Source organism: Apostichopus japonicus, chromosome 20 (assembly GCF_037975245.1).
Source record: "Apostichopus japonicus isolate 1M-3 chromosome 20, ASM3797524v1, whole genome shotgun sequence".
Taxonomy (NCBI): Eukaryota; Metazoa; Echinodermata; class Holothuroidea; order Aspidochirotida; family Stichopodidae; genus Apostichopus; species Apostichopus japonicus.
In genome coordinates this window covers 10,251,619-10,276,443 of record NC_092580.1, presented here as the reverse complement: position 1 = coordinate 10,276,443, position 24,825 = coordinate 10,251,619, and the positions used below count along the sequence as shown (strand labels likewise).

The 24,825-nt window shown below is 36.6% G+C and overlaps 2 protein-coding genes across 36 annotated transcripts in view; both read right to left on the bottom strand.

Moving 5' to 3' along the window:
* Nucleotides 1–574: 574 nt before the first annotated feature.
* The window catches only part of LOC139961207 (uncharacterized), a 34,353-nt gene continuing 10,102 nt past the window's right edge, over nt 575–24,825 (bottom strand). Inside the window, exons 1-23 of one of the 35 annotated variants that reach the window (XM_071960233.1) lie at nt 20,976–21,303; nt 12,402–12,599; nt 9,696–9,801; nt 8,610–8,689; nt 8,252–8,354; nt 7,877–8,128; nt 7,525–7,607; nt 7,098–7,181; nt 6,839–6,951; nt 6,502–6,716; nt 6,131–6,207; nt 5,636–5,748; nt 5,380–5,524; nt 5,009–5,260; nt 4,644–4,719; nt 3,960–4,065; nt 3,461–3,601; nt 3,111–3,335; nt 2,307–2,382; nt 1,941–2,098; nt 1,438–1,601; nt 1,185–1,260; nt 575–1,066 (exon numbers count right to left, since the gene is read on the bottom strand). In XM_071960233.1, coding sequence (XP_071816334.1) covers nt 8,614–8,689; nt 9,696–9,801; nt 12,402–12,599; nt 20,976–21,078 — 483 coding nt within the window. In that variant the 5' untranslated portion in view covers nt 21,079–21,303 and the 3' untranslated portion in view covers nt 575–1,066; nt 1,185–1,260; nt 1,438–1,601; ... (15 more) ...; nt 8,252–8,354; nt 8,610–8,613. The other 34 variants (XM_071960234.1, XM_071960236.1, XM_071960232.1 and 31 more) reach the window with 34 other exon arrangements.
* LOC139961204 (uncharacterized) lies at nt 13,968–20,230 on the bottom strand. The gene is made up of 6 exons (XM_071960216.1): nt 20,154–20,230; nt 19,144–19,214; nt 16,245–18,531; nt 15,901–15,959; nt 15,271–15,493; nt 13,968–14,963 (listed from the first exon to the last, which is right to left on the bottom strand). Exons 2-6 carry the CDS (start codon nt 19,200–19,202, stop codon nt 14,292–14,294), a joined length of 3,300 nt encoding a protein of 1,099 aa, XP_071816317.1. The 5' UTR covers nt 19,203–19,214; nt 20,154–20,230; the 3' UTR covers nt 13,968–14,291.

Sequence of the window (24,825 nt, the reverse complement as noted above, 5' to 3'; positions counted from 1 at the left end):
CATGCAATGTATTTAATATGTTTTAATTGTTTTTCTTGAGTTTTTCTTTCAGACATAGGACAGAAGAAGATGGAACACAGAAAAAGATGGATAGGGGGGCTGGGAAGGAGTTGTGGGTTATACAATGTATTTAATACGTGTTAACTGTTATTTCTTGAGTTTTTCTTTCAGACATAGGACAGAAGAAGATGGAGCACAGAAGAAGATGGATGGGAGGGGGATGGGTTATGCAATATATTTAATGTTTTAACTGTTTTTTCTTGAGTTTTTCTTTCAGACATAGGACAGAAGAAGATGGAACACAGAAGAAGATGATGGATGGGGGGGCCTGGGAAGGGGAATGGGTTATGCAATGTATTTAATATGTTTTAACGGTTTATCCTGAGCTTTTCTAAAGTTGTTCTTTCAGAACGGATATGGAATACAGAAGAAGATGGACAGTGGCCCGGGAAGGGGTTGTAAGCTTTTTTTAGTTGATAGACACACGTTATAGTCACACTTTATATAGACACACACACTACGATACTAAGAAATGAGCAACAAATGAAAAAAAGTAAAAGTCATAAAATTTTGCATTTGTCACTTTGTAGTAATTATCCATTGATCATTTTTGCATTACAAAAGAACAGTGTTTTGTGCAACAAAATGTCATTAAAATATCAAAAATATATAACATGTTATAAAAGCACTCATTAAAATACGTCAAATAAAGCTACTTAAAATCATTGCAATATAATATTTTGCTTATGTATGGAAAAAGGTGTGCACATGTGTGTGGTGGATGAATGGTGGTTTGGTAAGAGGTTATCGAGCAGCTCTTAATTATATTTAGGCAAATAAGTCTCATGACGATGCAACATGATACAAAAGAAACACTTAAAATCCGACAATAATATTACTTAAAATCATTGCAATACAATATGTTTATTAATATTTGCTCATAGGTTGGTGCTGGTTGGTGAGTGGATATTGTTTGTAGTTGACGGACGGTGTAGCTCTAGTACATCCGTTATTGACAGGTTGGTATAGCCGGTGGTTGGTGACGTTATATAACGTTGGGAAACATCTATAAAATAAAGATATATATACAAGATAAAATAAACAATCAAGCATTTCTTTATATAATGATGCAGTAAAATATCATTAAAAAATGCATTAACAGAATCAAAATCCAAAAGGCTTACGTGTTAAGTTTTTGCAGTGTCGTAAGACTGGTTGGTGGAGGTATTTGGTGGTTGGTGACGGGAAAAGTAGGACCATCTTTAAAATAATAATCAAAGAACTATAAAAGAACAATCAAGCATTTCTTTACTAATATGATGCAATAAACTGTTCTTAAACTGCAACATGATGCAAAAACTAGTACCCAATAAATCCGTCTACTAAAACTACTTAAAATCATTGCAATACAATGTTTATTAATATTTTGCAGCTTACTGTTTGCTTGAGTTGTTCTTTCAGACATCAGGAGGACGGAAGAAGATGGAACACAGAAGACGATGGCCGGGGAAGGGGTGGTGGGTTATGCAATGTAAATTTTCAATATTTTTCTGAATGGAAGGGACTCTATAGACACACACACTACGATACTAAGAAATGAGCTGCAAATGAAAAGGACATAAAATTTTGCATTTGTTGACAGAAAAGAACAATTCTTTATGCAACTAAATAACAAAAATCATACAACACGTTACAAAAGCACTCATTAAAATCCGTAAAATAGAGCTACTTATATTTATTAATATTTTGCTCATGTATGGGAAAAGGTTAGTGCTGGCTGGTGAGTGCACATGTGTGTGGTGGATGAATGGTAGTGTGGTTGGTAAGAGGTTATCGAGCAGCTCTTTATAAAAATTATGCAAATAAGTCTAATTACGATGCAACACGATACAAAAAAGCACTTAAATCAACCTATAAAACATTTAAAATCATTGCAGTACAATATAATATTTTGCTCATGTATGGGAAAAGACTGGTTGGTTGGTGAGTGGATTTGTGTGTAGTTGACGGATAGTGTAGCTATAGTACATCCGATAGTGACTGGTTGGTTGGTATAGCTGGTTGTTGGTGGTTGGAGTTATTTAACGTTGGGAAACATCTATAAAAAAAAACATATATATATAAACAAGATAAAATCAACAAATAAATAAAATCAATAAACCAATTAATAATCAAAATCAAATCAAAAATCAATAAATAAAATCAACAAGATAAAATCAAAAAAAAATCAACAAGCATTTCTTTTTATAACGATGCAGTAAAATATTATTACAACATGCTTTCAAATCAGAATTCAATAGGCCTACGTGTTAAGCTTTTGCAGTGGCAGAAGACTGGTCGGTGGATACTTTTGGTGGTTGGTGACGGGAAAAGAAGGACCATCTATAAAATAGAAACCAGGAAAGAACAATCAAGCATTAAAATGATGCAATAAACTGTCCTAAAAACTGCATTAAATTAATCAAAAATAGGCAACATGATACATCAACAAGTACCCATTAAATTCTGTCTACTTCTGTTTACTTAAAGTCATTGCAATACAATGTTTATATATATTTTGCTAATGGTATGTTGGTATGGCTGGTGAGTGGATATGTGTGTCGTGGCTGGTTAGTGTCATTTAGGTTAGATGGTGGTGGTTATTTGGTGGATGACGGCGGAGTAAATCCGGACACATTTATAAAACCAACAGTTCTTTATTAAATATTAAAACAACCATTAATATCACAATAAAACTACGATACGTTTACATAGTTTCGACGTGACCACACAAAATAGTTGGTTGGTTGAAGTATTTGGTGTCTGCGGAAAGTTAGGATCATCTATCAACTAGAAAAGAAAAGAAACTAGTTCAAGAAATGTGTATGTGGATTAGCATGTTTTACGTATTACATAAATACAAGTGGCTAATTGTTTTTCATTGAATGGGAAAGCCGTGGAGGTGTTCATAATTTGAACGCACGCATTATTTAAATTATGTAAAACCAAATTCAATAGAAGTATTGAGTGAGAAGCAATTTTGATAACAAGTACATGAAAGTAGGCAACAAACCATCACAATTTGCATTTGTCGCTCTATAAAATGCAAATAATTAAAAAAAAATAATCACCGTCCTTTTTGGAAGCATCATGTAACGTCCATATGGTGTATTAATGCTGAATGATGCGATGTCCTTTCGATAGACCGAAAATGGCTATTCCAGCTCTTCTCTCTCAGCATCAGGGAGATATGACGAATTCACAGATGCGGATTAACGGAGGACCTTGTCCAATACGTATCCTGGAAACCATATTGAGATGACCTTATAGATGCAGGTTATTTCCAGTCCAGATCGCTATCGAAAAACAATATAAAAATATCGAACTTGAGTACCGAAGCAATATTTGGATATGGATTGCTCTGAGAAATCCTGAATATTACATAATGCAACACAGACAAACAAATTTATCTGCCACTGACCTGGATAATCCACCACATTGACACTCCCAGAAAGTGTCCTAAAATCCACTTGGCCCATGGTTGTATAGCTCTAGTACAACCGTTAGTGACTGGTATATAGCTGGTGGTTGGTGGGTGGAGTTATTTAACTTTGGGAAACATCTATAAATTATACAAAATAAAACGAACAGTAAAGCATTTCTTTGTATAATGATGCAGTACAATATCATCATAACATGCATTAGAATCAGAATAAAAGTCCAATAGGCCTACGTGTTAAGCTTATGCAAGTGGCAGAAGACTGGTTGGTGGATATTAGAGGTATTTGGTGACAGGAAAAGTAGGACCATCTATAAAATAGAAACCAGAAAAGAACAACCAAGCATTTCTTTATTAAAATGATTCAATTAAACTGACGCTAAAACTTTTATTACATTGCTCTGAGAAATCAGATTGCTCTGAGAAATCATGCATATTACCCAATGCGTCATAGAAAAACAAATTGATCAGGTATACTGACCTGGGTAATCCACTACGTGGAAAATCCCAGAAAGTGCCCTCAAATCGACTTCGCCCATGGTTGTATCGCTTTAGTACATCCGATAGTGACTGGTTGGTTAGTTTACCTGATGATTGGTGGATAGAGTTATTTACGTTGGGGAAACATCTATAAAATATACAAAATAAAACAAACAATCAAGCATTTCATTAAATATCGATGGAGTTAAATATCATTTAAATCAGAATTAAAATCCAATGGGCCTGCGTGTTAAGCTTATGCAAGTGGATGTTGGGACGTATTTGGTGACTGGGGAAAAGTATAAAATAGAAAGTAGAAAAGAAAAATCAAGCAATTGTTTATAAAGATAATGCAATTAAACTGACGTTAAAACTTTTATTAAATTAACAAAAAAGATATGCAACATGATACAAAAACAAGTAGCCTACCCGATAAAACTATTTAAAATCATTGCAATACAATGTTTATTAATATTTTGCTCATGTATGGCAAAGGTAGGTTGGTGCTGGCCGGTGAGTGTGTGTGTGTAGTGGATCGTTAGTGGCATTTAGTTTAGATAGTGGGTTGTTATTTGGTGGATGATGAAGGTGTAAATTCTGACACAGTTTTAAAATCAGTTCTTTACAAAATGATACAGTAAAATAATAAAACACCCATTATAATATCACAATAATTATACGATACGTTTTAATCTTTTCAACGTGGTCAAAGAAAAACTAGTTGGTGGAGGTGTTTGGTGGCTGCGGATAGCTAGCATCATCTATCGACGAAATAAGAAAAGGAACTAGATCAAGAAATGCTCATGTGGATACGCATGTTTTAGTTATTACATAAATTCAAGGGATAAATTATTTGTCATTGAATGGGAAAGCCGTGGCGGTGTTCATGATTTGAACACACGTATTATTTGAATTATGTAAAAACATGTTCAATATAAGTATTGAATGTGAAGCAATTCTAATAACAAGTACATAAATCTATAGGCAACAAACCATCAAAATTTGTCGATCTGTAAAATGCATTGTATTTAAAAATTAAAAAAAAATCACCGTCATTTGTAGAAGCTGCATCTCGTAGGCCTACATCATGTAACGTCCATATGGTATATTTATCAGCATGTAGTTCTGAATAATGCGTCGTCCTTTCGATAGACCGAAAATGGATATTCCAGTTCTTTCTCATCATCAGTGAGAAATTATGAATTCAGAGTTGTGGACTAACGAAGGACCGTGACCAATCTTTAAAACCATAGTGATATCACCTTGTAGATGTTTGCAGGTTCTTTCCAGTCCATCATAACGCTGTCGAAATATGAGAAAAATAACTTAAATACCGAAGCAATATTTGGATATGTATTGCTCTGGGAAGTCATGAATATTACATAATGCATCATAGACAAACAAATTTATCTGCTACTAACTTGGATATTAGGCATACTCTACATGGACAACCTCAGAAAGCGCCCTGAAATCGACTTGGCCCATAGTTGTAGTTTTAGTACACCCGTAAGTGACTGGTTTATAGATGATGGTTGGTTGGTGGAGTTATTTAACTTTGGGAAACATCTAGAAAATATACAAAATAAAACAAACAATCAAGCATTTCTTTATATAACGATGCAGTTAAATGTCATTAAAACAAGCATTAAAATCATAATAAAAATCCAATAGGCCTACGTGTTAAGCTTATGCAAGTGGCAGAAAACTGGTTGGTGGATGTTGGACGTATCTGGTGACTGGGGACCATCTATAACTGGTGACTGGTGACTGGGGACCATCTATAGGACCATCTATAAAATAGAAACAAGAAAAGAAAAATCAAGCGTTTCTTTATAAAGATGATGCAACTAAACACGTTAAAACTTGTATTACATTAAAAAAAAAATGCAACATGATAAAAAACAAGTACCCAATAAAAGTACTTAAAATCATTGCAACACAATGTTTATTAATAATTTGCTCATGTCAGGCAACGGTAGGTTGGTTCTGGCTGGTGAGTGGATATGTGTGTGTAGTGAATGGTCAGTGGCATTTAGTTTAGATAATGGGTGCCACTGGGTGGTTATTTGGTGGATGATGGAGTTGTAAATCCGGACACATTTAGAAAATCAACAGTTCTTTACAAAATAATACAGTAAAATATTGAAACGCCCATTAATATCACAATAATACGTTTTAATCTTTTCAACATGGCCAAAGAAAATACTAGTTGGAGGAGGTGGTTGGTGGCTGCGAATAGCTAGCATCATCTATCGACGAAATAAGAAAAGAAACTAGATCAAGAAATGCTCATGTGGATGCGCATGGTTCAGTTATTACATAAATTGAAGGGATAAATTATTTGTCATTGAATGGGAAAGCCGTGGCGGTGTTCATGATTTGAACACACGTATTATTTGAATTTTGTAAAATCATTTTCAATAGGCCTACAAGTATTGAATGGGAAGCAATTCTAATAACAATTACATAAATCTAGGCAACAAACCATCAAAATTGGTCGATCTGTAAAATGCATTGTATTTAAAAATAATAATTATAATCACCGTGATCATTTGTAGAAGCTGCATCTTGTACATTATGAAACGTCCATATGGTGTGTTTATGAACATGTAATGGGATGTCTTTTCGATAGACCGAGAATGAATAATCCAGCTCAGCATCAGGGAGAAAATACGAGTCCACAGATGGCCGACACGTATCTTGGAAACCATATTCAGATGACCTTGTAGATGCAGGTTCTTTACAGTCCATGAAAACGCTGTCTAAATACGAGAAAAGTCACCAAGTTAAATACCGAAGCATAACTTGGAAATGGAATGCTCTGAGAAATCATGGTATTACATAATGCATCATAGGCAAACAAATTTATCTGCTACTGACCTGGTTATCCCACCACACGGAAATCCCCAGACAGCGCCCTCAACTCTACTTGCATGGTTGTATCGCTCTCATAGGCCTACACCGGCCCGTTAATGGCTGGTTGGTTGGTGTAACTGGTGGTTGGGAAACAAAATAAAGTAAAATGAACAATCATTTTTTCTTCATATAATGAGACAGTAATATATCATTAAAACATGCAAATAAGAATAGAAATAAGAACATGCAAATAAGAATAGAATAAAAATCCAAATAAGCCTACGTGTTAAGCTTCTGCAAGTTCCAGAAGACTGGATGGTGGAGGTAGCCTACTTGGTGGTTGGTAACTGAGGAAAGGTTGGGTCATCTAGAAAATAACAATCAAGCATTTTTATATATAATGATGCAATAACATATCGATAAAAGCTCTCATTAAATTAACAAAAAATATGCAACCCGATACGAGAAAAGGTACTCAATAAAATCCGCCCATCAAAATAATTGCAATACAATCTTTATTAATATTTTGCTCATGTATGGGAAACGGTTGGTGCTAGCTTGTGAGTGTAGTGATTGGATAGTGGCTTTTAGGTTGGATTGGTGGTGGGTGATGGTGGTTTAAATCCTAACACATTTCTAAATCAACGGTTATTAAAATTATGCAGTAAAATATAAACACACGCAGTTATATCACAACAAAAATACAACACGTTTTTATGTTTCCACGTGGCAAAAAACCTAGTTGGATGGTGGAAGTATTTGGTGGCTGCGGAAAGCTAGCATCATCTATAAACTAGAAAAAAGAAAAGAAACTAGATCAAGAAATGCGTATGTGGATACGCATGTTTTAGTAATTAGCTACATAAAAGGGGTAAAAATTATTTTTCAATGAATGGGAAAGTCGTGGCGGTGTTCATAAATTGAACACACGCATCACCTTATTTAAATTATATTAGAAACAAATACAGTATCGAATGGGAAGAATGAATGTAGGTAACAAACCATTAACTTTTACATTTGTTGTTCTGTAAAATGCATAGTTTTTACAAAAAAAGTAATCACCGTCATTTTTGGAAGCTGCATCATGCTTGTAGGCTACATTATGTAATGTCCATATGGTATATTTATGACCATGTAATGCTGAATAATGCGATGTCCTTTCGATAGACCGTAAAACGGATATTCCAGCTCTTCTTTCTCATCATCAGTAGAAATTACGAGTTGTGGACTACCGAAGTACCGTGGCCACTACTATATTAGGAACCATGTTGAGATGACATTGTAGATGCAGGTTCTTTCCAGTGCATCATAACGCTGTCGAAATACGATAAAATAAATTATATTAAAATATCGAAGTAATTTTGGATATGATTCTACTCTGGGAAATTATGATATTACATAATGCATCATAGACAAACAAATTTATCTGCCACTGACCTGGATAATCTACCACATGGAAATCCCCAGAAAGCGCCCTCAAATCGACTTGGCCCATGGTTGTATAGCTCTAGTACACCCGTTAGTTTGTTGGTTGGTATAGCTGGTAGTTGATGATTGGTTGGTAGAGCGTTGTAATATACATCACGAGGGATGAAGATGGAACACAGAAGAAGATGGACGGGAGCCCGGGAAGGGGTGGTAGGTTATGCAATGTATTTAGGAGGAGGGATGCATCCAAAAACATTTATAAAATATACAAAATAAAACGAACAATCAAGCATTTCTTTAAATAATGATGCAGTAAAATATCATTAAAACTAGTATTAACATCAAAATAATAATCCAATAGGCCTACGTGTTCAGCCAGTATGAGAAGACTGGTTGGTGGATGTTGTAGGTATGTGGTGGTTGCTGGTTGGAAAAAAGTAGAACCATCTATATAAAAAAAATCAAGCATTTCTTTATAAAAAAATGATGCAATAAAGTGTCGTTAAACTTTCATTAAATTAACCAACAAAAATATGCAACATGATACAAAAACAAGTACCCAATAAAGTCCGTCTACTAAAACTACTAAAACATTGCAATACAATGATTATTAATACTTTGATCATGTATAGCAAAGATAGGTAGGCCTAAGTTGGTGCTTGCTGGTGAGTGGATGTGTGTCGTAGATGGTTAGTGGCATTTAGGTTAGATGATGGGTTGTTATTTGGTGGATATTGGCTGTGTAAATCCGGACACATAAAAACCAACAGTTCTTTACCAAATGTAAAATATTAAAACACCCATTAATATCATAATAAAAATACGATACGTTTTCATCTTTTCAACGTGGCCAAAAAAAAACTAGTTGGTTGTTGCATTGTGGAGGTACTTGGTGGTCGGTGGCTGCGGAAAGCTAGTACCATTTATAAACTAGAAAAGAAAAAGAAACTAGATAAAGAAGTGCTCATGTGGATCCGCATGTTTTAGTTATTACATACATTTAATTTGTTTAAAGTTGGAAAACATGTAGAGATGATGCAATAAATGTCATTAAAATTCTCATGAAAGTTACAAAAATAAAACACGATACAAAAGGAAACTCATTAAAATAATTGTAATACAATGTTTATTAATATTTGTTTTATTAATATGTATGGGAAAAGGTTGGTTGATTGGTGCTGGCTGGTCGCTGGTAATGAATAGGCGTGTAGTGGATGGTTGATTAGATGTTGGCTGGTTATTTCGTGGATGATGGTGTAAACCTTGACACATTTATAAAATCAAGTTCTTTCAAAAAATGGTGCAGTCAAATATTAAAGCACGCATGTATGTATTGTGGAATATGGTGGCTGTGTTAAACCTAACAAATTTACTTCTTTTATTCTTTATTAAATGATAATGTATAATTAAAACATTACATCCGAACAGACTGAAAACAAATACAATGTAATACTTAGCAGTATTGTGCTCCTGTGTGGCAAAAGGTTGGTGCAAAGGGTTGCTGGTAGAGGGAATGGTTGGCTGGTTGTAAATATAGTGGCTGGAGAATCCTGGAAAATCTATGAAATATAAAAAAAAATACCAATACGTTAGTTATATATATCAAACAAATATCAAATAGTGCAATAATGCAAAATTGTAATAATCATTGACAACCGCCCAAACTGTTTTCAATATCATTATAACACCATCACCCATGCGCGCAGTTGTATTCTGTGATCAGGACCTCTATTTACCTAATTGTGTGTAGTAGTTACTGTCGCGGGGTCAGTGTAAGTCGGAGGACGCAAATGACGAAGTGAGAACACGAGTTGCAGTGGAGTGCATTTATTCACCGGAATGTACAGGAGATGAATGATACAATAACCATGAAAGTAGTACAGTAAAAAAATGCTTTTCTTGCAAATATCGGAACGGAACAATGACACAATTAAGTTACTTCAATGGCTTACTACACGATATATACATATAATGTACCGTGCGTGGCAAGGTAGCCTTTTGTCGCACATAGCCTCTACACTTCATTCAAGTTTAAAAGCAACGTTCACCCGGTTTAGCGTTGACACTGATGGGAATATTGCTGACAGCTCAGTTATAAATCTTGCAATGGAAACACGAAGTAGCCCAGTTAATATCAAATGTTTGGAAACACGAAGTAGCACATTCAAGTACAACACAAGTTGGGAGCACGAGGTAACACACTTTAAACAGTATACGTTACTCAGTTAGGAACACAAGTTGAAACACTACACACTAATTGGGAACATCGAGGCAGGGAGTTAATAGAGACTCCCTGCACGAAGTAATCCCTATACTGAGCGCACACTAACCAGCAGCTAACACAGTACTACGCATAGCGAAGCATTACGTAACACAACATGCAATTGATAAACTGATTTATGCATAATACCCTCACATGGACACTAGCCTTGTGCCCGGAAATACCTTTAACATGCACAATGAACGTAAACTTCTCGCAGGGTGGCCTTACACGAACGAAAATATCTTAAACGTGACATGACCTGACACTATATTATTCTGTTTTTCGGACAGACGACTTGTTTTATGAAAATTATAACCCTTTTCCCCCCTCAGATTCCGAACTCTTTTAATCAACATTTCAATTATTGACCGAATATACTGTATTCATTTTGTCGAGGTTTTGGAATAATTTAATTATCTGGAAATATTGAATCTGGAAATATCGAAATGTCAAAATGTCCACTATATTTGTGACATTAGGACCGTTTTATATGGTAATTCATTACCCCCAGAGTTCCAATACTGGTACGCAAAATGCATATACCAACTTTGCTTGACATTTTGTATTGGATATTTCAGTTTCGACTTAAGGATTGGTTCAGGTGTTTGACATGTCTATTTTTTATGAAAGAGCACAAAAAGACAAAGACAAAAACAACAGTGGAGAAACTACCATGACAGCATGCTCTGTTAAGGAGATATGACACTTTGAAGATATCAAAATTTCTTTGAAAACGACTGGTGCAGAAAGACTTACTGTGAGGGTGTGACGTCACATCCTCGCTTCCTTAACATTTGTGAATATATTTCTTTAAAAATTATTTACATCTTTTAACACATTTGAAAATAATATAATAAAAAATTCTTCAGATGTTTAATCTCAAATACTTCCTTTGACAAATATGAGATCTCCTGACATATCTTTTGGTTGAAAGTCATTAAATCTCACAAAATATTTAGAGAAAAAACAAAGACTTTTCAGGAATGTGAGGATGTAGCATCACAGCTAGTCAGATTTCAGCAGTTTCTACACAATCTAATAAAACTTTACACTTGAATATCTCTTTAACCGAAAAAGATATTTGAACAATTTTTTTACCATTGTGTTTCTTTTATTGTCTTCTTTCATATAACATAAACATGTATGACAACTGAACCAATCCTTTAAGTATGTCGATAGTGTGAAGTCTGTTGAAATTGTAGATGTTTTATGTCGAAATTATCATCTTGCCGCTTGTCGTAGTTGCTAGCTTCTATTACTAAAGTGTTGAAAAAACCTGACAAATTAAGTCATTACATAGAGCCACATGTGCTTAATTGCTTTATGTTTTTCGTTAATTTATTACATTGTTTTTTTTCTGTAAAGGTGTTGGGTTTTGTATAAAAAGTAAATCGAAAATTTTGAAGTGCTTTACATGGCCTAATGATGGTAAAGGTTCCAGAGTCAACACAGTAAACATTTTACCTTGAAGTTATTTAAAGAAATACAAAGGTAATAAGGTTTCTTATCTTAGTGGTACTTTGAATTAACTTTATTTACAAAATGACAGCTAGCAGCAACGATTTTAATGCTGTTTATGGAGTTCGTTTTTCAGAAATAGCTCTGCGTTGTGATTGTACATCATTTATTATTGTTTGTACAAGAATAGTACTACAACGGAACTGAGTAACGCCTAGGCTAAAATCTGTCCAGTTTATAGATCGAACACTTGCAATATCTAAAATCATGGCAAGAACAGACTAACAGCCTGTGTGTATGCTATTATAATTGTTGTACAGTTATATCCTAGGCACATTATTAGCACACATTTAGTAATCTCTCATGCTTTGTATTCCTAACCTAAAACTAAGGAAAAGTTATTTAATTCAGAAAGTAAAGTTGGAAGATTTTACTCACCTTCACTGCAAAGCAACCGCAGGTATTCCACAGAAAGGCACTCCTTCCTTGCTTGAACATCATGATAAGAATTAAATTTGGCGCCAAGTGTGCCGTCTGTCGCGTGGCATACCTCATGAATATGGATATTACTTGTCTGGTCATTCCTCGAAGTCAGCCAACCATGGAGATTAACCTGTTGGAGACTGGACTGTTGGCCTGCGTATATGGCAAGCCATATGGGACAAACACCGCATAATATATCATCGTATTAATGGGAATATATTGTCGTATTAAATCAGACAAATAACTGGCATTTGTTATTACTCTCACAAACGAGTTTCGAGAGTTTTCACTTTGTATCATCACCAGTGCAATAAATGCAATATTGCAAAGCTACCGTAGTCTCTATTGACTACACCCAGGCCAAACGTACAGTACTTGATCTATAGACAACAGCGTGGCTCGTCCAACAGACAAGGAACAGTTTTTAAGAGAGTTCTTGCATTTATCACGGATATATGTACACAGCAAAAAAGTATAATTTTCACACGTTTTGGATCAAAACAAAGTTTTGAACCAAAATTTAAGAAATAAACATCAATACCACTACCCTATAAAGTAGACATTTTATGAATAGATCTGTAATTCGGCTTTATTTTAACACTCAAACCAAATTTTATAGCTAGAATTAAGGGTTGGTAAGATACACATTTCCCAAAAAGTTATAGTTTATTGGACAGTAAAAGGTCAAGTTCGGGGTAAAATTGCCTGAACCAACCCAACTTTTGCACTACATGTTCTTTCGTACTCTGACACAAAAGTAAACAAACAACAACAACAACAAAAATAAATATATGCCGCTGTTAGACAAGTTATTTACCGATGTAACTTTCAATCTTGTCTTATAGTTACGCTTTCCCATAAGATTACTTTAAAAGATATGTTGATACATGATACATGTTGATACATGGGTGTCATATCACCACTTCTGATATTAAATCACAAAGTATTTGTAGAGTTTGGTCGCTCTCGGATGCTGTTAATTGTCAGGGAGTCGTTAGACTCCTGGTTGTACTTCATAATATAGCAAAATGCCAATAGCAGGTATTCCGTATATGATAAAGTCTCTGTTCCAGTTTCTATATAATCTTAGAAATGTTTCTTATAGTTATTCTATAGATATTAGCTTGCTTTCAGTGATTTGTTAGTTCCTCTGTTTGCTGTGATTAGAAGTTACTTTATCTGATTTAATCAGAGATTTCATTATAAACCAGTTAGTTGTAAGAGAAGAGATATGTCACGCTATACCTTACATCGACTAGTACGGTGTACAATAAATGCCATGTTTTGCTTCTTTGTACTGAATTCTTTGCTTTCCCAAAATTACGAAATGCCTACATGTTATTTGTATGTGTTTCCTTATTTGATAAAATATATAAAGCTACGACAAAAGTATTGTCTTTGAGTTTTTTGGAGTTGTGTTTTTTAATTAGTTAAGTACTTACGCGATGTGTAACGAATCAACCATATGTTTAGCTCTGTTATTCATTTTAGCCCAGTGACAACCGGACACCATGCGATGTGACCCTGACCATTCTTTTAACTTGACAATCTGCCAAACCGAAGCCAAATCAATATGAGAAGGCGTACGTTTGTTATACTTTTTATTCAGCGATATTTCTATTAAAAAAAGGAAAGAAATCTTTCTTGAATTTTTAAATTTTAAATTTATTTTCTCATTCAAACTTCATCTCATATATAAGTTTCCCTATTTATTTCATTGACCATGTTTTCATCGCTATATACATGATAAAGATATTTACGTGAAACTTTATGACGCACCGGGCGCTGTAAATGTTTTTAATTACTAAATATTAATCAATAAATATAATAAATATTCTTTCTCCTCTACCCTGCACTCCTCCATCTAGCGTAGCTGGCCTGTCTGTCTTTAATATAAGAATCAATCTCTCGTATCAATTCATGGACATTTGGTCTTTGGTTCCAGTCTTCAGCTAAACATTTGAATCCAAGTTTCCTGAGAAATCTTCCAGGAGATGTGTCCACGTTTGCTAGCACTAGTCCCAAAGCGTATACGTCTGTATACAGACTGTATGGCCTGGTTCCAAATACAACCTCTGGGGCAATGTGGGAGCATTGCTTACGGATATTAACATGTTCGTTTCTTGGGAAGTGTTCGTATGTTGCTTTCCCTGTCCTGCTCACTGCTTTCCCAAAGTCAATAATTTTGATCTTGACGTCTCCATCTTCCCCCGATGGACCTTTCAGGAACATGATGTTATCAGTTTTCAAATCACAGTGAATCATTCCTGCGAAATGAATGTCCTTAATGGCGCGACAAACTTGAATGGCTACACTGAAAGAGCTCGGCCCATTCAGACCCTTGGCATCGATGACGTCAGCTACCGTGGTAGCTTTAAAGGTGACCGAATCACCAACGAACTCTTGAACGAGGACAGGTACATCGGTATCGCTGCCAATTCGTGAAATACCGAAAAGTTTAGGAATGCAGTCTAGATGGCTCAGAGATGTCAGCATTGAGGTTTCTTTCTGCAAATCCTGCCAAATGAAATCAACGATAAATATTGATAGTATGAAGTATGAAATAATCCACAGTCGGGTCTTAACAACGATGGCGAGTTATTAAGGAAGTTGTAGACTTGACAGGTTATTCATATTTGAAATTGAAGGAGAGAAAAAAGAATAAATATCATAGTAATTATTATGTAAATATCTTTTAATATCAAAAGGTGGCATATCCGTTTTAATCATAAATTCCATCAAAATATGTAGTATATACCGTAAATTACAAGATACTATTTTGTTTCATTTCTATGATATTTAATATAAACACATTGACGTATACCTTGATGATGCTCTTTTCATCTCGGTTTTTGTGATGAACTTTGACCGCACACACGCGTCTTGAAGATAGCTGCCTCATCAACCTGACTTCACCAAAGCTTCCACTTCCTAGAATCGTCGGCATCTGCATCGAGTTACAAATATCTTCCAAGTCACTCTTTGCGATGACGTCACAAGACGAAGGGAGATTGTAGTCAGAGGCCTTTAAATGCTTAGGAGGTGGGCTGTGTAGAATTGAAAAAAGGTATGATCGGTACCGTAAAACTCATGTTGTTACCATGGTGATACAGGTCAGTTCACCAGTAACCATAGCAACTGATAAAGTATTCCGATCACAATCGTCATTTCATTGTGAACATGACACTGGGCCCTGATGAGCTAAAACAAGTTGCAGTGTGTACGTTTCATCAATTACAGTTATATACGAACTATACACGAAATAACAGACTGTCGTAGTGGCATGACTTTCAGTAGCTCATGAATCTATCACTATAGATATATTAAACTGTTTATTACAGTGGTTCTCGTTTTTGTTACTTTGAATCTCCTGTTTTAAATCATGTTTTTTATTTAGCATTATTAATATTTTTATTTTATTGTGTTAACAAGAAAGTATCATATAGATTCCTACCTGTGCACAGCAAGTTGCTGAGTATTCGACAGTCCAGCAGTATAATTCTGAAATGGATTCTGAAAGAAACGGATGAGAGAAAAATACGTTTATGACGTGCGATAATACACTGCTGAGCTGTATCGTTATATCTTGGTTACTCAGTTTTATTATTATAGTTATTCTATCGGATTAAATTTCTCATGTAGTAATGTTATAGAATGCATATATTGTTACCAAATTGATACGATAATGCATATGACATAAATAGATACATATCATGACGCGTTCTCGTTTACATATATTTACATAATGATTGTGATTAAATCATTCAGTATCTATGTGATGTCCCTTGCGGTACTCACATATAGCGGTTGTTGCTGGATGTTTATGTTCTGCGCATGACGAGGAGGGGACTTCTTGGCGGTAGTTGCTGTTTGAACGTTCTGCAAGAACGGATTCTTCCAAGGATATTGAGGTACATTCTTTAACGCCTTTGATGAGATGGACAGATTCGGTGCGTTGTTTTGTAGTGGAGTAGTCGGTGATCCTCCGAGCGTTCCCCAAGCTGGTGAAGTTAATTTAGGTGTCTTGTACCTAAAACCACCGATAGGATTTACTCCTACTGCAGTAGGTATCAAGGGCGAGTTGACATTTTGTCCTAGTGGCTGACCAACCATCGCAACATTTGATGTACCTTGATGAAAAAGGTTAGATCCCATCCAATTTGTTGCAAGATTCCAAGCCTGCATGACAGGCGGTGCATAAAATGGTATATTTGGTGTATAATGGTTGCCAACGATACCTGGTGTTTTCACGGCTATTTTCTTGCCGATAGGTTCAACTGTTGGATTGGTTGGTTTAAAAGGTTGCAATGTGTATTTAGGACTGCAAATCTTATTAATAGCAATGCTACGTTGCGGTGTTGCATTTTGCGATGAAATGGTGTGGTCGACTGGAATGGGGTTATTTAAGATCCAGTGTGCTGGCATTTTGCATCCATTATCAGGAAAATGGTCATACACTCGACGGTTGGCAGATATAGATTGCATGAGGATGTCATGATGCTCTGGCGACTTAACCACATTGGACGATGGATGTGAAATTGAGAGCTGACCGAAAATGCTATTTGATGATGAGCATTGGGCGGTTTGGCGAGTACCAAATAGTTGATGTTTTACACTCATTTGTACAGGTGTACACATTAGTGGGATCACGTGATCATTGATACATGATGAGGCACCATCCTTGACAGACTTGGTATTAGGTGTGGTAAAGGTCACGGTGTTATGAGTCCCGAATTTGATTGCGTTGGCTACAGACAACGTAAGGGGCGACGGCCCTGCTGCTTCCCCGAGGGCGGAAACCTCCTTCGCAGAGTTGGCTGCGGTAACAAGAGGGCGATAGTGTACCAGCTGGTGTGGCGCTGAATAACATATTCCATTGGTCTCGGGCTTAATCATACCAGAGACGATGAGGGATACGCAGTTTCGCCCGAATGTGATGGAAAATCTCGCAAAGCAGATCGCTGCCGGTTCTGATTGGCATCTCGGTCGAGTAAACCGATTGATGGAAGATCTCAGTATCTGGCAACTTAGTCCAACATGTATTTGAGCTGGTGCGGATAGGGCACGTCCATGACCATTCATAATAACCATTGGTGTCACTAAAGATTGGACCACTCGAACATCTCTGAAATTAATGAAATGTCCCATGTTGCTATGGCTACTTCTGATATTACCGATAGAAGTTGACGAACGGAAGCTTACTCCACAGCAAAGGCGAAGGGTAGGCATGTCACCTGATAATTGACGTGAGGGCGTAGATGATCTCGGTGCAGATAACATGACCTGATGTTGAAAGGAGTCACCAACATGGGGTATGTTGGTGATGTCACTCACTTGGCGATGTTTGTTTGCCGACGAGACCCGAGTGTCAAGTGACAGACGTGAAAGAGGGAGTGATATTGATGTCGTTATCAAATCCTGTTGTTGGAATGATTTAACATAACGACGGTCATTACTGACGTCACTCACTGGGCGATGTTGGTATGTCGACGAGGACTGAATGGTAGTCCCTTTAAAGGAGGTTGCTTTTACATTTGTTGTGGCTACATCTCCTTGATAACCGAAAAAGAAATATCCTGCTTTGATGAACGAAGAGGATGATCGGAAACCGCATTCGACATGGCGGTCAATCGACAACTCACGGATATGTTGGCTTTGAGCTTTTATGGCCTCTTCTAAGTTGTTGGCTGATGGCAATATCTCATGGTGATCAGAGGGATTGCGATGGTGTTTATTCCCGGGGGTGTTTTGGGATTGGTGCCGTTTAGATTCATCCCTTGTGCTGTTAGTAAGGGACGATGGCTCTCCTGAGAAGATAGTATCAATCAGTGATGAAGACTCAGTGGAAGGCACGGCACGGGTGCCTTCATCTTCTCCAGGGAAGCTTAAAACTCGCGAGGCAGGTTTTTTCATCTCGCTTGATACAGTCACGTGACTGTCTTCTTGTATAGGGCCATAGTATGGAAGACGACGAGGAATAGGATGGATATAAGCAGGAATATATTCTCCGGCTAGACCATCGTCATCAGCGTATGTGCGGCCACAACAAGGCAAGGTACAAAATACCTTCTTCCAAACCGAACGTCTGAAACAAAACAAAACAAAAACAGTGACAAATTAATAGTTTAAACATTGTAATAATATTTCGATATATCATACTACAATGGAAACTAGTGACAATACTTAGTGTATGAAATGTACTTATACTTTACACTTTATTAAAGCATGAAAATAGTATTTATATATATATATATATATATATATCACCTTCTACCTTATTTGTCGAATTAACTTGTGAACTTGTAGTGCGTATTAAAATTATTGTCGGTTGTAATTATTTTATTTTTAAAGTTTGTCCATTTGATCAGATTTTCTTCGGTTTGTATTTCGGCAGATATACATATTTTTGAACGACAATTAAATATAATGTACATATTGATCATAATGAATGGTTGTAATTTATTCCTCTGATATTGTCTGTCAGGTGATATTGGAATATGGTTTGTCTCATATGAGGGAATGTAGTGTAGTTTGATAGTTTAAGAAAGTGAAACGATTTAAAGCAACCAGCCACTTGCTTTGCGAAGATTATGACAAAACGGATAGGTGTTACCTCCCTTCCGACATTCTCTCCCTCTCCCAGACCCTTTTATAACATTCTTGAAGAATAAAAACATTATAACAGTTAAATTCTTACCTCTCTAGACGGGGTCGGGACGGGACAGGTGTTCGTCTGAAAGGACTTCCGAATGGCATTGTGGTAACCGACTGTAAGAGATTCCAGAAAGAATTATGTTTTCATTAAAGACTTAAATATGATACTATTGGAAAGGTACGTCGTAAGTTTCAATATTCGTTTAGATTACACTTATCCGTATCAATTTAGATGATTTTCTCTTGAGGGTGGGGGTGGGTGGGGTTGGTCGTGTAATGGAATCATTCACAAAGGTAGACATAATACCATCACGATCACATGGTCACATTTACAATGTTAGGGGAATGAACTGGGTGTATACAAATGATGGCAGTGTTCATCTTTTGATTTGATGCTCTTGCACTATCTTTCCTTCACAATTTTCATGTATGTATATTCAACTATAACTCATACATCTATGCATAACTATGCGGTTCCATACAATAGCATCCAGGATGCTTAAATATTTCCCCGGATGCTTCAATATTTCCCTATATTAGTGTCAATCTTCTTTTCAGTTCAAGGTTTGCGTGTGTCTCTATTTACATGGATATTTAGCATTTGTTGTTACTAGCTTTAGGAGAGGATTGAATAAGAGATTGAGAATGACTCAAGTTTCAACTTACGGGTACAATAGTTCTTATAAATAATAGCCCCTCTTAATATATAGCCTACTATGTTAGGTAATGCAACGTAAACAACCTTACTCAAACACCATGCATCAGCACGCTTTCAATGTTAGCCGCAAGGAAATTCCGCTAATATTTGGAATGAAAATATCGTCAAATTGAAATTTACGTAATAGCTTGCCGCCCTCTCTCCCAATGAAGTGTTTGTCGATGTCGTTGGAACGCCATTTCGGCGGTGCCCGTTGCTAGCCTAAGCTACTTAGTCTTCTGAATCTTCCGCGTAGAGAACAGATTCGTAGATTCTTTTTCTGATATTACAAATATTAAGATATATCTCCATTTAGTAAAACCATTCAACACAAAGGCAAATAATGACAGACTTACCGGAAGTAGAGTTGTAAAGAGTTCCAGAAACTGGTAAAATAATCGCTGTACTATTCGCTTTAAGCAAGTACGGTGTGTTCGTGATGCAGAAGCAAGTTGAACTGAACCATATATATCAACATTGTTGCTACGTTGATATTTCTTGTCTAGGTATAACTTATGTGGCGTCATAAAGACGAATTTTTTTTTTTAAGACGCAACGCGATTTTCATTACGACGCAATGCGCGCGCATTCGGAATCCGCGAAGGACTTGTGCGGTAGCTGATTAAACAAAAAGAAACGCAAGAAAGAAGGACGCAGAATGTGACGACCGAATGCGCGCATACGTACAAAGTGGCTTCATCATTAAGTGAATGCGAACGTGTTTAACGAAATCACGCTGTCAAAATGTGCGCGCGTGAATATGGCTTCATCATTTTGTGTGTTAGAAGCCTGAAGCATATAGTCATAATACACTGACGGCTAGCGTGCTTATGTTAACCATGGAGCTCGGTTAAATAGTGCGCAACGAACTTTGTATCGCGCTGAAGACGCTATATCTCAAACTTCCGGTCTCATAAAGTGAAACAATCTTCGGAAAACATAACTGGTGAAGTGAGAATGAGATGATGGAAAGAGATGATGAAGAGACTGTTATTGGTAAAGTGTTGTATTAATTGTCACAACATCTGCGACAAAACTCGATAAACCATTTTACCTACACAAAGGGCTAAACATCTAGTCCAGAACAGTCACATTTTAATATTGCTGATGTGTGTAGAATAGTCTTATTTGTTTATAAAAACCAAGGGTCAACTTATAGACAGAAGTTTGTAGCTTACCGGTCAAAGTGTATATTTTGCACCTTTCCACAGCGGACTTGTTAGTTGGTCGAGAAAGCTGATCCTTTCCTTCCGAGAGGTTTGACAGTACCTTGACCAACATTGCTGTTTCATTTTTGGTTCGTAAGTCTCACGACATTTATGTCATTAAACATTGTCATTATCATGAGCTCAGATCGATATCGACTTGTTGCAGACGCCCTCAATCATTACCGGAAGCATACTAATCGATCAAACTTATTACTTATGGTAATGTAACGTTTGCCGACGAAAGAACTAAAACTGAAGACGTATATCAAAACAGGACGAGAATGAAAACAAGGCACAATACAAACGTATATGAAACCTCGACTGGCTGTACTCGACTCTCTTGTATTCTCTTCTTCTCTCCCATATAAAAGTCATTGCACAGTTGGATGCACTCATCCAGCTATTCCTATTGCACGGAATTCCTACGAGTTCATTCATAAACAAAATAGTATAACCTTCAAATGGCAGTCGTTTTACTTGTTACAGTAATAACATTGACGGCTACAGTAGTCTATTCTATAATGTATAAGTGTTTTGTTTCTTTCTAACGATAAATGTTGCAGTGTTATTGTTTACGATCATAGATATAACGTTGATTTTCATTGTTCCATTAAGTACTACCCTGCTTATGTTAAATATCAGTGTTTACGTCATGCTTGTCAAACAAGAAAACCGAACTAGATTGCAATTTAACTGTAAACAAATAGAAAGATTCGGCAAGCTTTCTGACCAGTGGCGTAGGAAGGTACTTTTGAGGGGGGGGGGGGGGGGCTGAAGACTGATGGCCGGCCTGGGGAATGGGTCTAAGAGGAGGGGGTGTCCCCTTCCCCTTTGGAATTTTTCTTTGCATTTCCAGGTGGCTTCAGACCTCCTACCTCTTTGGTGCAATATAGCACACTTCAACACCCACTCCATTTTGTAAATAATTTTGCATTTTCACCTGGCCTTAGATGCAATTTGGTGCTCCAAATGAGATTTTTTTCTCATTTGGAAATGAAAAAGGGGTTGTCTGACCTGCGAAGCGGGGGCGGAATAATACTTCCGCCCCTCCATATTTTTCACTGGGGGGAGGGGGGCTGGCGCCCCCAGCCCCCCGGTTCCTAAGCCCTTGTTTCTGACTCATGGAAAAGGAATTCAAACAGGACCTAAGAAGTAAACAAGATAGTTCTTTCAATCGATAAAAAATCTCAATCTTTATTTGAAGTAACTTCGGCAGCCCAACGATGCACCTCTTCATAGATTGAAATATTAAATAACGTTACTGTTTCGTATTGAACTAATGCAGGGAGTACTAATCGTCTTGATGTGAACACAAATCCCTACCGGACAAAGACATACATATTGGTATTGCTATAAGTGTGCTGGTTGCCATGACGATGCCTGCTTGTACATAAACGTCTTTTTGTCTTCATAGAGGATTATAATGTTTGGAAAGACATTTCCAAAATAATTCTCTTCTGTAATTCTGCTATGAATCCATTTATTTATGCTATTATCGTCAGTACAGGAAAGTTTGTTTGAAATATTTCAAGCATTTTCTCAACGTAAATGGTCAGCATGTATTTTTAACCATAATATTTGAAGTAAACTTAACAGTTAACAATGCGAAATGATTCAAGAGAATGCCGTTGATTAAAAGGAGGGAGCTATGTTTTATTATGCCACCCCCCCCCCCACGGTCGCTATTTTTTCCACAAACAGGTTTGCAGTTACAGAATTTTCAGCCAATCAGATTGCTCGTGACTTCAGTATCAATAATGACCATCGCTTGAAGTTGTAAAACGAACACTAAATCAGAAGAGTGATAAGGTCCCTAGGTCTTAATTAAACATGTCAAAACATGAATGAGTTCATTGACGTCACTGGAACATGGTGCACAGATTAATGTTTGTTATTGATTGACATGTGACACTTAGTTAAGTCTAGCCTATACGAGGTTTACTTCCAACACCCTATCTTTGCTTTCAATGTTTGGATCACATGTTAATCTTACTTATGATACATACGCTACATTCTATTGGGTTCGTGTTTACGTTATCCAAGATTCGTGAGCCGTTCTATTGAAATCGGCATTCGTTTCCTGGAATGGGTACACTACAATCAACTTCACGATGCGAGTTCACGAGTCCTAAGGTAGCATATACGCCCATTAAAAGCCACATTGACTTACACACTATATCACAAAAGTAATGTGTTCTCTAAGTCTTGATAGAAGATTTCACTTGCTAAACGCTACCCATCACTGGATAGCTGACAAGCCTTTCATGACACCATCAATTTTGTGTACCATGAAAATGCAGATTTTTTGCTACGAGAGCCGGAACTTTTCGTCACTTGTAAACAAACCTTTTTTCTCAGTCGTAAACAATCTTCGTACGCTGCTCCTGGGAGGGCTAAACTGGTCTAAAATTGCCTCATTTTACCCAATTTTTGAACCACATGTGCTTCCATTCATGTTCTTTAACATCAAACCACAAAAAAAAAGCACATCCTAATTGATAACATAGCAAAAAAAGTTGTTCTCCTGCTCCTAATTGGCACTTTTTCTGAAGGAAAACACTTGCGGCGGATTGATATAGACGCTAATAGGAGTATGCCACCTTATAATATACGCAAAACATGACAGCAGCAATATTTTGAATCGGTACAATACGTGAGTGAATTGCGCGACTAGATTATGACACTAGTTTCTTATCTAAAATTTGGAAAATGGTACGCGAATAATCAAGGCTTAGTTTACACAACTTTTCTGTTGACTTATATGTTTCTCCATTGGGGTAAATCATTATATAGATAAAACTATTGAATAAACACCGTACATATAGGACGAGTGTATCTTCGTTGCAACGAATGGATGTAGACATTTTGGTAACCTCGAAGTGAAGGTTTCTATGGTGATGACGTAACTTTTCCGACCAATTTTTCCGACCTATTTACACATAATTGGACAAACCTGTTTGGGAAAACATTTGCCCCCTCCCAGTTCCCTCCGGCGTTACATCTCTTCGATTTAAGGAAGTATATTCCATACAATTGCCCAATTGTTGCACACACATTGTTGTCTAACCAGTTAAACCCTAACTCTCATTTGGTAGCATACATGTTTATGGTAGGCCATACGGGAAATAATTGCTGATTTAATGTCCGTATGAACTAAAATTATAACCAGTAATAATTCTATTTAATACCGGCATTAATTCTCACCCGATCACCATGTAGCTTCATATGCCGGTATTCCATATAATTAATACTGACAATAAATATAATTAATACCGGCATTAAATAGAATTAATACCAGCATTATATAGAATTAATACCGGCAGTAAATAGCCCAATCACATTAGCGAATTTTGAAGCTGTTATCATGCTCTGAGTTAGTATTAATCCCTCTTGCTGTAGCGTGAAAGCAGCGCAGTTATTTCTGCTGTATAAAGCAAAGTACAACGCAATGGCACGCATTATAGACAAAGTACAACATCTGCGTGATTTTCGTCGAGAAGCGAACGTAGGTTATTGACAAATGTTGACTCCCAGTCCCACACAATCCGATGTTTGTTCGCAATGCTTTGAATCGTTTTGTTAGTCTTCGAAGAGTATTACGCTATGCTGAGCTTGGACGACTCCTGAATCCGGATTAATGTGGTACATACGATTTATGCGGTACATAATTCGAATTTATGCGGTACATAAATACGATTAATGTACCGCTTGTACCGCATGTGCGCTCACCTGGTTGGTTATTTATGTCCGACATAATTCGTATTTATGTGGTACATAATTCGGATTAATGTCGGACATAATTCAGCAATTATGTCGGACA